General features: G+C 45.9%; 1 protein-coding gene across 3 annotated transcripts; it reads left to right on the forward strand.

Annotated features, from left to right (window-relative positions):
- Nucleotides 1–16: 16 nt before the first annotated feature.
- On the forward strand, nucleotides 17–10,597 carry CEP19 (centrosomal protein 19). 3 transcript variants are annotated; one of them, XM_069727900.1, is made up of 3 exons: nucleotides 17–115; nucleotides 3,449–3,615; nucleotides 8,181–10,597. In XM_069727900.1, the coding sequence occupies exons 2-3, from the start codon at nucleotides 3,480–3,482 to the stop codon at nucleotides 8,540–8,542; spliced, it is 498 nt and encodes a 165-aa protein (XP_069584001.1). In that variant the 5' UTR covers nucleotides 17–115; nucleotides 3,449–3,479; the 3' UTR covers nucleotides 8,543–10,597. The 3 variants fall into 3 exon arrangements, with proteins under 3 accessions (XP_069584001.1, XP_069584002.1, XP_069584003.1); XM_069727901.1 differs by lacking the exon at nucleotides 17–115 and adding an exon at nucleotides 118–164; XM_069727902.1 differs by lacking the exons at nucleotides 17–115; nucleotides 3,449–3,615 and adding an exon at nucleotides 4,540–4,932 and having other exon boundaries at nucleotides 8,181–9,815.
- Nucleotides 10,598–16,507: the final 5,910 nt, after the last annotated feature.

Genomic DNA, 16,507 nt, shown 5'->3' on the forward strand with positions numbered 1-16,507 from the left:
CTGTACACTGCTAACAAATAAATTACCGTTCTGGCTTCCCGCAGGCAGCTAGGGCAGCCTCAGTGCGGGGCCTGGCGGCTGGTTGCCCTGGTAACGCCTTCTCGCCAGGTTCCAGGTGAGTGATACAAGGTGGTTTCCGTTCAGAACGAGCTGATACGATACATGTGAGTGTGCCCTGCAGGCCCGGGGATTCCATGGCAGGCACCGCATGCTGGGATTTGTGGTTCTCTGATCCAGACTCCTGTACATGGGGTGTCTCCCTCCACATTCTGAGCTTTTGTCACATTGTCTGTGAAGTGAGGTATCTGGGTTATATGGCGCGTTATACCCTCAGTGATGTACCCCAATAATCCCACCGACAGCCATGTGGAAACACTTCTGTTATTATTACCATCACTGTACAGCACAGTCTGCTGAGCCCGACATATGGGGCACCCAACATGGCAGCAGCTAGCCCTCCCTAAGCCAGTGGTGGTCCGCACCTCCCCCGGTCCACCCATTGCCTATGGGAATGCTGAGAGGAGCCGAGCGCTGCCCCCTGGTCCCTGAGATCGATACTTGGAATTACTGCTAGGATTGGGGCGGAATCCCCAGCGATTAATAAGTTATCACCCATCCTATGGGATAATTGACATTTTGGGAATACCCCTGTAAAGGGATTGTCCGGCCTTAGGCTATATGTGACTGCAGACTTGTAAATCCTCGCATCGCGCGCACTGTGAGGATTCTCCGGCGTGTGACTCGCATACATGAGGTCGTGTTCCAGCTAGACATGCGCTGCCTCATTCCATGCCGGAGAATTGAGCGAACAATTATGTCGGAATTATGCAAATCCCATTCTTGTGGTCACATGACCACTCGCTCCCAGTGACGGCGAATCCTCGCAGCACGGCGTGCACACGCGATAGTGACTGCAGACTTGTAGCCTACGGCCGGACTACCCTTTTAAGCTCATGATGAGAATCCCAGCACTAAAGGTTTATGGTTAAATGACGTTCGCCCATCCGTGTGTGTTACCATCCAAGAAATAAAGTCCCTTTTTTTCTCAGTTGCTCCCTTTTTTTCTATTCCATTTTTTCCCACTGAAGAGGTGTGATTACTTTCAAGCCAATAAGAAAACCCTGGGAAGTTCACATGTTTTTCTTCCAAGAGATCCACAGATGTAAAATGGAAGCTTCCGGTGTAGATTTGTGTCTCTGGATGGGAGTAGGAGTTGGTCTGTGTCTCACAGATCTCACTGTGATCACTGATTTTATCGGATGTGTGAACTCTTCCTTTGTACTTTATGGGTCTGAGCACTGTTTGAAAAGAATGGGACAGCACTGGGGTGTGCACACAGATGTAGCCCTATATTTCTGTGGCCCATGCTCACCATCTTCTTGTGTGTGATCTCAGGCAGCACGTTTTACTGCTCCTCTTCGTCACTGCATGTTCTCCAGAACTATCAGAAAATGTGGACAGTTTGACATATGTAAAGTGATTCTGTCAGCATAAAGTGACTGTTCAAACCAAGCACAGGCGCTCAGTGCACCCTTGGTGTGGCCAATCACAGGCGCTTGGTGCACCCTTGGTGTGGCCAAGGACAGATGCTTGGTGCACCCTTGGTGTGGCCAAGCACAGGCACTGAGGGCACCCTTGGTGTGGCTAATCACAGGTGCTCAGTGCACCCTTGGTGTGGCCAAGCACAGGCACTGAGGGTACCCTTGGTGTGGCTAATCACAGGTGCTCAGTGCACCCTTTGTGTGGCCAAGCACAGGCGCTGGTTGCACCCTTGGTGTGGCCAAGCACAGGCGCTCGGAGCACCTTAAGTGTGGCAAAGTACAGGCGCTGGGTGCACCCTTAGTGTGGCCAAGGACAGGCGCTGGGTGCACCCTTGGTGTGGCCAAGCACAGGCGCTCGGAGCACCTTAAGTGTGGCCAAGTACAGGCACTGGGTGCACCCTTGGTGTGGCCAAGGACAGGCGCTGGGTGCACCCTTAGTGTGGCCAAGGACAGACGCTGGGTGCACCCTTGGTGTGGCCAAGAACAGGCGCTGGGTGCACCCTTGGTGTGGCCAAGTACAGGCGCTGGGTGCACCCTTGGTGTGGCCAAGTACAGGCGCTGGGTGCACCCTTAGTGTGGCCAAAGACAGACGCTGGGTGCACCCTTGGTGTGGCCAAGGACAGGCGCTGGGTGCACCCTTAGTGTGGCCAAGGACAGGCGCTGGATGCACCCTTGGTGTGGCCAAGGACAGGCGCTGGGTTCACCCTTGGTGTGGCCAAGAACAGGCGCTGGATGCACCCTTGGTGTGGCCAAGGACAGGCGCTGGGTGCACCCTTGGTGTGGCCAAGGACAGGCGCTGGGTGCACCCTTGGTGTGGCCAAGAACAGGCGCTGGGTTCACCCTTGGTGTGGCCAAGAACAGGCGCTGGATGCACCCTTGGTGTGGCCAAGGACAGGCGCTGGATGCACCCTTGGTGTGGCCAAGGACAGGCGCTGGGTGCACCCTTGGTGTGGCCAAGGACAGACGCTGGGTGCACCCTTGGTGTGGCCAAGAACAGGCGCTGGGTGCACCCTTGGTGTGGCCAAGTACAGGCGCTGGGTGCACCCTTGGTGTGGCCAAGTACAGGCGCTGGGTGCACCCTTAGTGTGGCCAAGGACAGACGCTGGGTGCACCCTTGGTGTGGCCAAGGACAGGCGCTGGGTGCACCCTTGGTGTGGCCAAGGACAGGCGCTGGATGCACCCTTGGTGTGGCCAAGGACAGGCGCTGGGTTCACCCTTGGTGTGGCCAAGGCCAGGCGCTGGATGCACCCTTGGTGTGGCCAAGGACAGGAGCTGGGTGCACCCTTGGTGTGGCCAAGGACAGGCGCTGGGTGCACCCTTGGTGTGGCCAAGAACAGGCGCTGGGTTCACCCTTGGTGTGGCCAAGAACAGGCGCTGGATGCACCCTTGGTGTGGCCAAGGACAGGCGCTGGATGCACCCTTGGTGTGGCCAAGGACAGGCACTGGGTACTCCCTTGGTGTGGCCAAGCTCAGTCGCTCGGTGCACCCTTGGTGTGGCCAAGGACAGACGCTGGGTGCACCCTTGGTGTGGCTAATCACAGTCGCTCAGTGCACCCTTGGTGTGGCCAAGGACAGACGCTGGGTGCACCCGTGGTGTGGCTAATCACAGTCGCTCAGTGCACCCTTGGTGTGGCCAAGCAGGTCAGAGCACCTTCCCACCTACTTGTTTTTCATCTATCTCCTCCCTCCACCTTCTTGATTGACAGCTCTTGCTTTACATAGGAAGGCAGAGATAGATTGAAGACAAGTATGTAGGGGGTGCACTGAGCCACTCAGGAACACCAAGGGTGCAAATAATAATGGAAAACTCATTGAAGAGGTGGAGGTTCCCGGTCTGTCTAAAACCTTCCTGCAGGAATCTATAAAAATAATTCTTGTTCTTTGTGTTTTTGCTCTTGATCTTCTAGGTGGTATCGCGTTGGTGAATTCTTATTCTGAATGGATAATACGAGTTACACTGCTAAAAAATGTGGCATTCGGTTTCAGCCGCCGGCCATTATCTTAGTATATGAGAAGACAGAAGGGAAATCCAGACAACGCATTATGCCCATCAGGAACTTCTCCAAATTCTCTGGTAAGATGATGTAGATACTTATAGGTCAGATCTGGAGAGCTGTGGCCAGAACATACATCACGGTCCATACTCGGTGAAACCCGCCTAACTATCAGACCACCGTTCAGTGACAATATGGGTGATAATCAGTAGTGTAGGACTGTGCTGATGGCGGCTATTTCTGCACGGTTTATACAAATGAAGAAGATGGACGCTGCCATTGACATCACACACTAGGATCTACCAACCTGCTATATTCTGATGTCAGGAGAAATTATAGCAATTTCAATAAGGAATCTGGAAACTTGCTTTAATTGCCAGAAATCACCATATCTTTAAACCTTTGACAGTGTACTGACTTTCATGTTTTTTTGTAGTCTTTGGTATGAACTTTATTCAATTACCTATAGATGGAACTAGAGAGACAGGCGTTTTTCTTTTCTCCGATTGCCTAAATTTGACATGTGACAGTTTTCTTGCTTTTGATCTGCCTGTAGGTGGCAGTAAAGGGCTTTTTCTGTTTTATCAAGCAGGTGAAGAGCACTATTAAATGGAATCTGTCAGTAGAATCCACTCTCCTAAGCCATCCACATGTGAATGCAGGTCATAGGAGGCTGAATAAAAGGATTCCTTGATATCTGCGATCTTTTGTCTTATTCAAGAGACATTCATGTTTTTCTTCATGTAAATGAGCTGTTAAGATCCATGGTCCAGACATACAAGTGCTTCTCACTAAATTAGAATATCATCAAAAAGTTGCATCAATTACTGCATCAATGTGGCGTGGGATGGAGGTGATCAGCCTGTGGCACTACTGAGTTGTTATGGAAGCCCAGGTAGCTTTGATAGCAGCCTTCAGTCCATCTGCATTGTGGGGTCTGGTGTCTCATCATCCCCTTCATGATATTCCATAGATTCTCCATGGGGTTAAGGTCAGGCGAGTTTGCTGGCCAATCAAGCACAGTGATACCAGGTATTGGTACTTTTGGCCGTGTGGACAGGTGCCAAGTCCTGCTGGAGAATTAAATTTCCATCTCCAGAAAGCTTGTTGGCAGAAGGAAGCATGAAGTGCTCTAAAATTTCCTGGTAGACGGCTGCACTGACTTTGGTCTTGATAAAACACAGTGGACCTACACCTGCAGATGACATGGCTCCCCAAACCATCACTGATTGTGGAAACTTCACACTAGACCTCAAGCAGCTTGGATTGTGACCTCTCCACTCTTCCTCCAGACTCTGGAACCTTGAATTCCAAATGAAATGCAAAATTTACTTTAATCTTAAACCAACACCTTGGACCAATGAGCAACAATCCAGTTCTTTTTCTCCTTGGCCCAGGTAAGATGCTTCTGGCGTTGTCTATTGGTCATGAGTGGCTTCACACAAGGAATGTGACACTTGTAGTTCATGTCCTGGATACGTCTGTGTGTGGTGGTTCTTGAAGCAATGACTCCAGCAACAGTCCACTGCTTGTGAATCTCCCCCAAATTTTTGAATGGCCTTTTCTTAACAATCCTTTCAAGGCTGCGGTTATCCCAGCTGCTTGTGCACCATTTTCTACCACACTTTCCTTCCACTCAACTTCCCATTAATATGCTTAGATACAGCACTCTGTGAACAGCCAGCTTCTTTAGCAATGACCTTTTGTGGCTTACCCTCCTTGTGGAGTGTGTCAATGACTGCCTTCTGGACATCTGTCAAGTCACCAGTCTTCCCCATGATTGTGGAGCTACTGAAACAGAGTGAGGGACCGTTTTAAACACTTAGGAAGTCTTTGCAGGTGTTTTTTTGTCAATTATTCTAACATTAACAGAAACAAACACTTGAAATAGATCACTGTGTAATGACTCTATATAATATGATTTTCACTTTTTGTATTGAAGAACTGAAATATATAAACTTTTTGATATTCTAATTTTGTGAAAAGCCCCTTTAGATCTCCCTGTGTATCTGCCTCCAGAGATTATTTTAAAGCTTTGGAGGCAGAGCTTTGGCATTGTTCACATTAAGTTTTATTTGAGAAGTTGACAAACAATGACTTTTCAAGTAGAAACCGCTTTACGAAATCCTCATTTTTGAGGAGTTTTTCTTTTTTCTGAAGTTGTTTGGAGGAATGTTGGACACTTTTTTTTTTTTGCCTGAGTAGTTATTTACAGCCTTTTTTTTAGACAATTCCTTGTTGGGAGAAGTTTCCTTCTGCTCTAACATGGGTTGGGAATCTTTTTGTGCCAAATTGTGCGCTAACTCTGCCCACAAAGTATGTCCTAACACTGGCACAAATGCTGCGTGCACGTGCTCACAGAGCAAGAAGGAACTAATGAGCTGGTTGCCACCAAAGCACAGGTACTGGCTCAAGCAGTGAGGGGGAAGGCGGCTAAAAGGTAATAGAGAGCCATGAACAACCCACAGGCCTGCGGTTCCCCATCCCTGCGCTACAAAGAAGTGACAAGCACTTTCTGTTTTACCCCCAGGAGTTTTTCACGAACTATTCAGAACGAAAACAGTCATAGAAATAAATTGGAAGAATTTTACTAGTGTTTTTGAAGCAGTGTTTATAGAGAATTTTGGAGAGTTTCTGCTTAAAAAAAAACCTCAGTGTGACCATACGCTTATAAACACTCTTAGTAGAAGCTCACTGATGGATTCTTACTTAAAGGGAACCTGTCACCCCCTAACCGGCATCAGGGGCTTATCTATAGCATTCTGTAATGCTGTAGATAAGCCCCCGATGTAACCTGAAAGAGGAGAAAAAGAGGTTAGATTATACTCATCCAGGGGCGGTCTGGTCCGATGGGCGTCGCGGTCCGGGGCCTCCCATCTTCTTACGACGACGTCCTCTTCTTGTCTTCAGGCTGCAGCTCCGGCGCAGGTGTACTTTGTCTGTCCTGTTGAGGGCAGAGCAAAGTACTGCAGTGCACAGGGGCCGGGCCTCTCTGACCTTTCCCGGCGCCTGCGCACTGCAGTACTTTGCTCGGCCCTCAACAGGGCAGATAAAGTACGCCTGCGCCGGAGCTGCAGCAAGAAGACAAGAAGAGGACGTCATCGTAAGAAGATGGGAGGCCCTGGACCGCGACACCCATCGGACCGGACCGCCCCTGGGTGAGTATAATATAACCTTTATTTCTCATCTTTCAGGATACATCGGGGCTTATCTACAGCATTACTTAATGCTGTAAATAAGCCCCTGATGCCGGTGGGCTTAGCTCAGATACGATTTTTGGGGACAGAGTCCCTTTAACGCATTATGCAGCTAACAAGAGACAATGTAGCACAAAGATGATAGGAGGCAAACATTGGATAACTTTTAATGAAACCCAACTGCAATTTATGCCAAAATGCTTCCATTTAAGTGAAAAAATACTGTTTATACCTGTATATTTTTAAGTGTTCCATATAATCGAACAATAAGTCGTGAATAAAGAAGAAGAGTTATGGGAATGGCTTCCCACCAAGCTGGCTTGATTGATAAGTCTCTTCTAGTGATAAGCGAACTTGATAAAGTTGTATCAGGGCATGCTCGGGTGTTATCAAAGCATCTTGGGCGTGCTCGTATATTATGTTCACATCCCTGCGGCTGCATGATTTGTGGGTGTTAGACAGCCTGATCAGATGTGGGGTTTCCCTAACAAACAGGCAATCCCCACATGTGTCCAGCCTAACAGCCGCAGGGATGCAAACGTAATATACGAGCATGCCAAAGATACATAGGATGGAGATCGTAAGAAGATGGGAGGCGTCGGACCAAGACCAGGGATGCCCATTGGACCGGACCACCCCCTGGTGAGTATAATAAAAGTTACTTTTCTTCTCTTACAGGTCACGATGGGGGCAGAGATACAGGATTGTAGAATGCTGTATATCAGCCCTGAAAGGTGGTGGCCGTATGTCTTATCGGCCAAACCTGGTGACAAGTTCACTTTTAATACCTCCCTTACACTGCCCCTATTCAAAATATCCCCCACTCTGCCCATCTGTATAATATCCCCCTTACACTGCCCCTCTCCAAAATATCCCCCACACAACCCCTCTCCATAATGTCCCCACACATACTGCTCCTTTCCATATTTCCCCTAAACTGTTTTTCCAAGTTCCCCCACCCACTGTCCCTCGCTATACTATGCCCACTTTTACAATGCCCCATAATGTCCCAAATTGTCACATTATGTGCCATCGTATTAACACAACCCTTCCCTCCGCCAGCTCCTCATATAACATGACATTTAATCTTCAGCTCCTGTTTGGAGTGCTTATCAGTGCCCGACGTCTCTTTTGCCTGTGAGACGCTGGCATCAGGGTTCTGACCTCATCACGCCGCTGCACGTCAGGTCCGCGAAAGACACAAATATATTTCAATATGGGAAGAAGGAGCAGTCGCATCCCGTACAGCTCCAGTGGCTGCACAACATCCTTCGGTGGGCCATATGTTGTGCAGGCCGAGTCTAGATAATGGGCAGACGCCATATGTGACAACTATTTTTCGGTGATACATACATCGTTTGTGACTGAGACTGGCTACGTGACATTGGTGATGTTTTATCCTGGTGGGTTTTGTGATACTTTGTGTTGTTGGTTTTCTGTGCCCATAGATTGCGGCCGAGCAGCGGAACAACTTAAGAACAATCCCCGACACAGGGAATACTTGAGAGGCGTTTCATTGAAGCAGATGGAAAGATTATATAAGTTACTGAAGGCGCATCTGAAAGGCGAGAGTCTAGACGTTAGCCTCAATGCCATCCGGAGAGAAGAAACTGTAGATCCAGATGAAGATCTTAACAAACTGGATGACAAGGAGCTTGCCAAGAGAAAGAGCATCATGGATGAACTCTTTGAAAAGAACAGAAAGAAAAAAGATGACCCGGACTTTGAGTACAATGTAGAGATGGATTTTCCTGAGGACGGGGTTGTGGAAAGCTGTGGTTGGGATGATGAATCTGAGATCGGCCTCTGACCACTGTCCGTAACACTCAGGGCTGATGTGTGAAGTGACGCTGACAATTCTTTTTAAAGATTATTACACTACAGAGTTTATTCCCAATCCTCCGGCATTCAGAGCTGAAATCTCACAGCATTTTTTATTTTAGTGCCTGCACTTTCTTGGAAATGTAATTGAATCAAAACCTAACTGGCTCATCGAGGCTCAAAAAAGCCTTTTACTGTTGGACTGTGTGGCTCAGGAACAACCTAACTGGGGCATGAGCACACTACTTATTCAATCGGATTGCATCTGAAAAAATTATCACAAAAAATGAACGTTACACAGCAACAGAAAAACCGACATTGCTGTGCACGTTCCATCTTACATCAGGAATTTTAACAGTTTCAGGGTTCAGAAATCTTGAATCGGTTAAAAGAAATTTTATATTCATTCTTTTGGTGGATTTGTTTGCAACCCGCCCACTCTATATACTGGAAAGTATAGAGCAAAGATGGCGGAGCCGCCATATAAAATCGAGTGAAAAGATGCTTGAAGAAAACTACCGCTGCATACATGAATGAATACATTGTTACATAGATACATTGTTACATAGATTAGATTTGATGAAGCTGATGAGTTTATTTTCAAAATCCGTGTCAGACTTTTCAAAAGTTTCCCTGCATAAACGAGCAAAAAATGTTTCCTGATATTTTAGGATTACAGATCCATTCTGACATGGATTTTCAAAGTAAGTTCAACAGCTTAAAGGGGTTGTCCAGTCTAACACAACAAGTCTGCAGTCACTCTGTCACTGCGCGCTATGAGGATTCGTCGGCGTCACATGACCCCGCAAGTATGTGATATGCACGATCTCTGCCACAATACGACTAGACTGTTTCTGGCCTTAAGCAATACACTTGCATTGAGCGCACCATAAACAGTCTAGTCTGATTGTGGCCGGGAGCAGGTATATCACATACTCGCTGTCATTTGACCACTGTTCCTGATGCGGACACCAGAGAATCCTCACAGCGCGGGGAGACTGCAGACTTGTCATTATAGACCAGACAAACCCTTTAACTGGTCTAAAAGATCCATCTAATAATGTGTGCAGTTTATATTGGGAAACCTGGTGCCAAATGAGCTGTAGGAGACAGATTGTCGCACCTGGTAGCGGTAGCTTTAGATGGTCACAGTTAGGCCGGGGTCACACTTGCGAGTGCAATTCAAGAAACCCGCACGAGTCTCTCGCATCAACACCCGGCACTGCCGCCGGCACTCGGGACCGGAGCGTTCATCTGCATAGAAATACATGCAGCCACACACTCCGGTCTCGAGTGCCGGCGGTAGTGTCGGGTGCTGATGCGAGAGACTCATGCGGGTTTCTCACAAGTGTGACCCCGGCCTTACACTGCATGCAGCAATTTTCTTCTTGTCAAATTGAAGGACACCCCAGCGGAACAAAGTGATGTCAGTGGGGTTTATCTATACAGTACAGACGTAGCCGCAGTGTGCTGCTCCATGTCCTGAGATATGCAGTAACGTGAGACTTGGTTTCAGACTGCAGTTACCCAAAATGTTCTTGGGATTTTCTTATGTTTTATCATGCAGCTATTACAAAGGAAACACATTTAATAAATATATTTCACCTATACAATTTGTGGTGTAACTACATGGTGAAAAGCATCACCTGTAAATGCGTTGTTCAGCGGAATAGTGCTCTTCCAACTCTTCTGGCTAATCAGACACTTCTCGTAATTCCCTCTGGTTTGCACACTGCAGCCATACTGCTAATTAATGAGAAGAGATTCACCTTCTGGTGCTAAATGTTAAATATGAACACTGATCCAGGAATACACTTTATATTTAAAAGTCCGTTACGTAAAATTAGACTGACCTTAGTCCTACTGTTCTTATGCGTAATTCACACCTCTGTGATTTGTCACGTAGGCAAAAACCTGTCGGAGTGTCATCTGTATTTTTCATCCAAGTTTCATCAGTGTTTGGTCAGTGCCGTTTTTTTACCATCAATTTTTTTAGCAGTAATTTTTACTTATCGTATGTAAAAATAAATAAATTGCAAAGCTTCTCAGATTCATTTCAATGTTATTGAAGGGAAACCCTCATGTAAAATAACACTATTACCCAGCAGATATGGGGTTAATCTGCAGGATAATAGCGTTCAAACCCTATGCAGAGCTGACATTGAGAGCCCCTCTGCCAGGAGGAAATTAATTTTATTCCCCCCAAGCAGCCGCATTCTTTCAGTCACGCATGGTGCTGACAGTATCAGTCACCGCTCGGTACATAGTGAGTGGAGGCTTTAACCGCGCCGCCGGTACTGACTGACACTGGCCCATAATTAGGTTCGGTTGTCAGTCAGTACCAGTGGCGCAGTTACAGAATCTGTGCCAGCGCCACCCTTGTGACTAAAATCGTGAGGCTGCCGGGGAAGGGGATAAAGTTCATAACCTCCCGGACAGCAGAGGACATCCATGTGCTGTTCGTGATTTTCGCTGACCTTTAGACTTGTATGGGGGACTTTTATTCGTGACGCCAATAAAAAACAGGCATGTCACCAGTAACGGAGGTGGGGGGATGTAAGACCAGAAGGCAGAATAGTGCCTGGAACGTTTCTGCGACCCTCCAGGTGCACTAAACACCCTAATCGGTATGTTTTATAGCGCTTTGGTACCTGCAGAATGGAGGCAGTGATGAGAACGATCAGGATATGTCCACACAAGGCATGAAAAATGCTGTTTACATTACATTTTTCTAACGCTTTTTCAGTTGCATTTTTCAGGTATTCATCTGAATGGGTGAAAATTACTGCAAAAAATGCTGCAATAATTGACATGCTTCGTTTTGGGAAAAATACAACAGGACTCCAATAAATGTGCAAAAGAAAATAGTGTTTAGATAATATTTCAGAAATCTCCTTGACTTTACTGGCACTGTAAAGCGCTACATATTGTATGCACCAAAATTGTAAAATCCGCAACTAAAACATTGCAATTACACCACATGTGAACATTCCCTAAAGGTACAATTTTCATACAGACTTCATCCCCTACAAGGCTGTGTGCTAATACTACCAGGTTGGGCTGACACACTCCCTTTAATAGTTTGAGGTCTTTTAGTGGTCTTTAAAACTGACAACAATAATGCTGGAAAAAAAATAAGTAAAATATGTTTTTTTTCACTTCTTTTTGGAAAACAGTAATGCTGTGCCCTGTTAGCGTCACAGGGGAACACAGCTGCCTGACAGAGCAAAAGCAATCAGTGGTCAGGGAGTAGCAAGCACGCAAACACCTCCTCAAAAGCTCATGACATAAGCTGATCCTAGCGCATGGCCGTGTGGCCATGCAAACCTTTTATAGCTGCAGCAACTTCAGGACCTTCCTAGAGGACCAATGGGAGCTGCTGCAGTACCTGAGCATGTGACCCCTGACCTCCAATGAGAGGTCTTACCTTGGGCATGCTCAGAAGGGGAAAAGCGGGACTTAGTCCCAGAGATGTCTGCTTGCTGCTGACCAGCACTGGCTACAATGGCTGAGCCTGGAAAGGCAGCAGTAACCATCCGCACAGTATCGGGCTGAGCCAGATGCTGAGACTGACCTCTCTGCTGAGCAGGCTCCACTGCGGCTGGAAAAGAATAGGAGACCGCAGCGGAGATGGTTTGAGACTCCACCTGTGCAGAGGCGGGAACTCGACCCCTAACATCAATCTTTGACAGCAACATATAAGGCGCACTCCACTGCAAGCATTCATTGTGACCCAATAAAAGGATGGTGATGGACTACTTTGACAGCAAGGGGCATGCTGAAAGCCCCCATTGCTTCCATATTGGTACTCCTGTAAAGCACAACCATCAGAGTCTTTTAGCTATATACAGCAACACATGGTATTGTATATTTTAGTTTTATATATTGCAATACAGTGTATGCAACAAGCAATAATATAAATACAGATTTAAGTGTCCTAAGTGGGAAAATTAAATAAAAGAAGAAGAAAATAAAAAAAAATAGCTGAAAAATTAAACTATTTTCGGACCCATATTTTCCCTTATTAAGAGTAAACACAAGAAAAAAATCCCATGTTGCTGCACCTGTAAAAGTTTGATCTAAAAAAAGGTATTATTGAACGGGTATGGTAAAAACCCCCAAAAATTGGAATGCCAGAATTGCTGTTTTTCAATTGCTAAGTCTCCATAAAAAAAATGCAATAAAGAGTTATCAAAACACTGTATGTACCCCAATATGGTGTCCATATAAAAATGTCAGCTTGCCACACACAAAACAAGCCCTCACACTGCTCAATAGGCAGACATTTTAAAATGTGAGGGGTCTCAGATAATAGTGACACAAACCAATTTTTCTTTTGTTTACAAATGTCTTTCTTTTGGAACTATTAAAATAAAAAAACCTATACAAGTTCAGGATCATCGTAATCGTACTGACCTGTAATATCATATTGCTATGTCACCATAAAAAGAAAACCTAAAAAAACAATGGCGGAAGTCCTTTTTTTCTGCAATGTCACCACATTTCAAATTGTTTTTCAGATTTTCCAGTACATTTTATGGTAAAATAAATATTGCACATGAGAAGGATGCAGTACTGGCTGAAACACAATGGCTCCAGTCCTTATTCACTGATCAGCAGGGTGCTGGGAGTTGGACCACCACTAATGTGATATTCATTGCTTATCCTTAAGGTACTGTCACACTAGACGATATCGCTAGCGATCCGTGACGTTGCAGCGTCCTCGCTAGTGATATCGTCCAGTGTGACAGGCAGCAGCGATCAGGCCCCTGCTGGGAGATCGCTGGTCGGGGAAGAAAGTCCAGAACTTTATTTCGTCGCTGGACTCCCCGTAGACATCGCTGAATCTGCGTGTGTGACACCGATTCAGCGATGTCTTCACTGGTAACCAGGGTAAAGATCGGGTAACTAAGCGCAGGGCCGCGCTTAGTAACCCGCTGTTTACCCTGGTTACCAGCGTAAAAAAACAAACAGTACATACTTACATTCAGCTGTCTGTCCCTTGCCGTCTGGTTCCTGCACTGACTGCTGGCCGTAAAGTGAAAGCAGAGCACAGCCACAGCGGTGAGTCACCGCTGTGTGACTCACCACTGTGCTGTACTTTCACTTTACGGCCAGCAGTCAGTGCAGGAACCAGACGGCAAGGGACAGACAGCTGAATGTAAGTATGTACTGTTTATTTTTTTACGCTGGTAACCAGGATAAAAATCGGGTTACTAAGCGCGGCCCTGCGCTTAGTTACCCGATGTTTACCCTGGTTACCGGGGACCTCGGGATTGTTGGTCGCTGGAGAGCGGTCTGTGTGACAGCTCTCCAGCGACCAAACAGCGACGCTGCAGCGATCCGGATCGTTGTCGGTATCGCTGCAGCGTCGGTAAGTGTGACGGTACCTTTAGGAAAGAGTCTGTATTGTAGTTTGAGAAATCTACAGAAAAAACTTTTCTGAATGATGCATTGTTAGATTAGGCCACGTTCACCCGTTGAGTATTTGGTCAGTTTTTACCTCAGTATTTGTAAGCCAAAACCAGGAGTGGAACAATCAGAGGAAAAATATAATAGAAACATATGCACCACTTCTGTATTTATCATCCACTCCTGGTTTTGGGTTACAGATACTGAGGTAAAATACTGACCAAATACTCAGTGTGTGCACATGGCCTAAGACTATGCGTGCACAAGTTTCTGCAGTTTTCAGACATTTAGTGCACAAACAATAACTTTGTTTAAGCCTAAGGCCGGCGTCACACTCACCATATAAAAATACGGTCCGTAATTTACAGCCGTAATACGCAGAAAAGTCCCCAAAATAATGGTCCGTATCTCCTCCGTAGGCAGGGTGTGTCAGCGTATTTTGCGCATGGCATCCTCCGTATGTAATCCGTATGGAACATACGGACATACAATGGATCCATGTTCTCAAAAAATCGTAACATCATATATACTGTTATATATATATATATATATATATATATGTCAGTGAGACACACACACACACACACACACATATATATATATATATATATATATATATATATATATATATATATATTTATTAATATTTCATCCAGCGCGAGATAGCAAAAGCCGGCAATTGAATTGCTGGCTTTAAAGCTATCCCCTTCCTAAACCCGACATGATATGAGACATGGTTTACATACAGTAAACCATCTCCTATCCCCATTTTTTTTTGCATATTCCACACTACTAATGTTAGTAGTATGCATGTGCAAAATTTGGGCGCTCTAGCTATTAAATTAAAGGGTTAAAAATTGTCGTGGGCTCCCGCGCAATTTTCTCCGCCAGGGTAGTAAAGCCAGTGACTGAGGGCAGATATTAATAACCTGGAAAGGGTCCATGGTTATTTCCCCCCCCCCCCCCCCCCGGCTAAAAACATCTGCCCCCAGCCACCCCAGAAAAGGCACATCTGCAAGATGCGCCTATTCTGGCACTTGGCCACTCTCTTCCCATTCCCATTCTGCATTAATAATGGAGAGGCGTCAATTATGACAGCTTCATTCGCGGTGATGCGCTGGTTGTCCTCATATGACCTCGAGGCTGGGAAAATATTCTGAAAAGTTCCCACGCTCGAGGTCATATGAGGACAACCAGCAGACGGCGCATCACCGCGAATGAAGGTAACTACAGGTCTTTGACCTACTTTCAATTCATTCGCTGGGGTTTTACAGCCACGAGCACAGCTGCATTAGCAAAGCTCCTGGGTGTAAAATAATTTAACCCCTTCAGATCGATTTACAGCGTGGGACGTGACAGATCGGAAGGTATGAGATATTGTTGTTTTTTTTTTTTTTTCTTTGTTACAGAGCGAAGGTCTTCAGGTGGATTAAGAGTCTAATAAAATATGAAAACAACCTGTGTCTTTATTTCATTAAAAGACTTTGTAATAAAGTGTGTGTGTGTTTTTTAACCATTTCAGACAATTGGATTAATAATGGATAGGTGTCATAATTGACGCCTCTCCATTATTAATCTGGCTTAATGTCACCTTACAATAGCAAGGTGACATTAACCCTTTATTACCCCATATCCCACTGCTACACGGGAATGGGAAGAGAGTGGCCAAGTGCCAGAATAGGTGCATCTTCCAGATGTGCCTTTTCTGGGATGGCTGGGGGCAGATGTTTTTAGCCAGGGGGGGGCCAATAACCATGGACCCTCTCCAGGCTATTAATATCTGCCCTCAGTCACTGGCTTTACTACTCTGGCGGAGAAAATTGCGCGGGAGCCCATGCCAATTTTTTCCGCCATTTAACCCTTTAATTTAATAGAGCGCCCAAATTTTGCACATACACACTACTAACATTAGTAGTGTGGAATATGCAAAAAAAAATGGGGATATGACATGGTTTACTGTATGTAAACCATGTCTCATATCATGTCGGGTTTAGGAAGGAGATAGCAAAAGCCGGCAATTGAATTACCGGCTTTAAAGCTATCTAGCGCTGGATGAGATATTAATATATATACATAGAGTGGGGCAAAAAAGTATTTAGTCAGTCAGCAATAGTGCAAGTTCCACCACTTAAAAAGATGAGAGGCGTCTGTAATTTACATCATAGGTAGACCTCAACTATGGGAGACAAACTGAGAAAAAAAAATCCAGAAAATCACATTGTTTTTTTAACATTTTATTTGCATATTATGGTGGAAAATAAGTATTTGGTCAGAAACAAAATTTCATCTCAATACTTTGTAATATATCCTTTGTTGGCAATGACAGAGGTCAAACGTTTTCTGTAAGTCTTCACAAGGTTGCCACACACTGTTGTTGGTATGTTGGCCCATTCCTCCATGCAGATCTCCTCTAGAGCAGTGATGTTTTTCGCTTGGCAACACGGACTTTCAACTCCCTCCAAAGGTTTTCTATAGGGTTGAGATCTGGAGGCTGGCTAGGCCACTCCAGGACCTTGAAATGCTTCTTACGGAGCCACTCCTT

Source organism: Ranitomeya imitator, chromosome 5 (assembly GCF_032444005.1).
Source record: "Ranitomeya imitator isolate aRanImi1 chromosome 5, aRanImi1.pri, whole genome shotgun sequence".
NCBI lineage: Eukaryota > Metazoa > Chordata > Amphibia > Anura > Dendrobatidae > Ranitomeya > Ranitomeya imitator.

Coding starts and splice junctions, on each gene's coding strand:
- CEP19 (XM_069727900.1), top strand. CDS start 3,480: ATGGATAATACGAGTTACACTGCTAAAAAATGTGGCATTCGGTTTCAG. Junction 3,616..8,180: donor GAACTTCTCCAAATTCTCTG/GTAAGATGATGT, acceptor CTGTGCCCATAG/ATTGCGGCCGAGCAGCGGAA.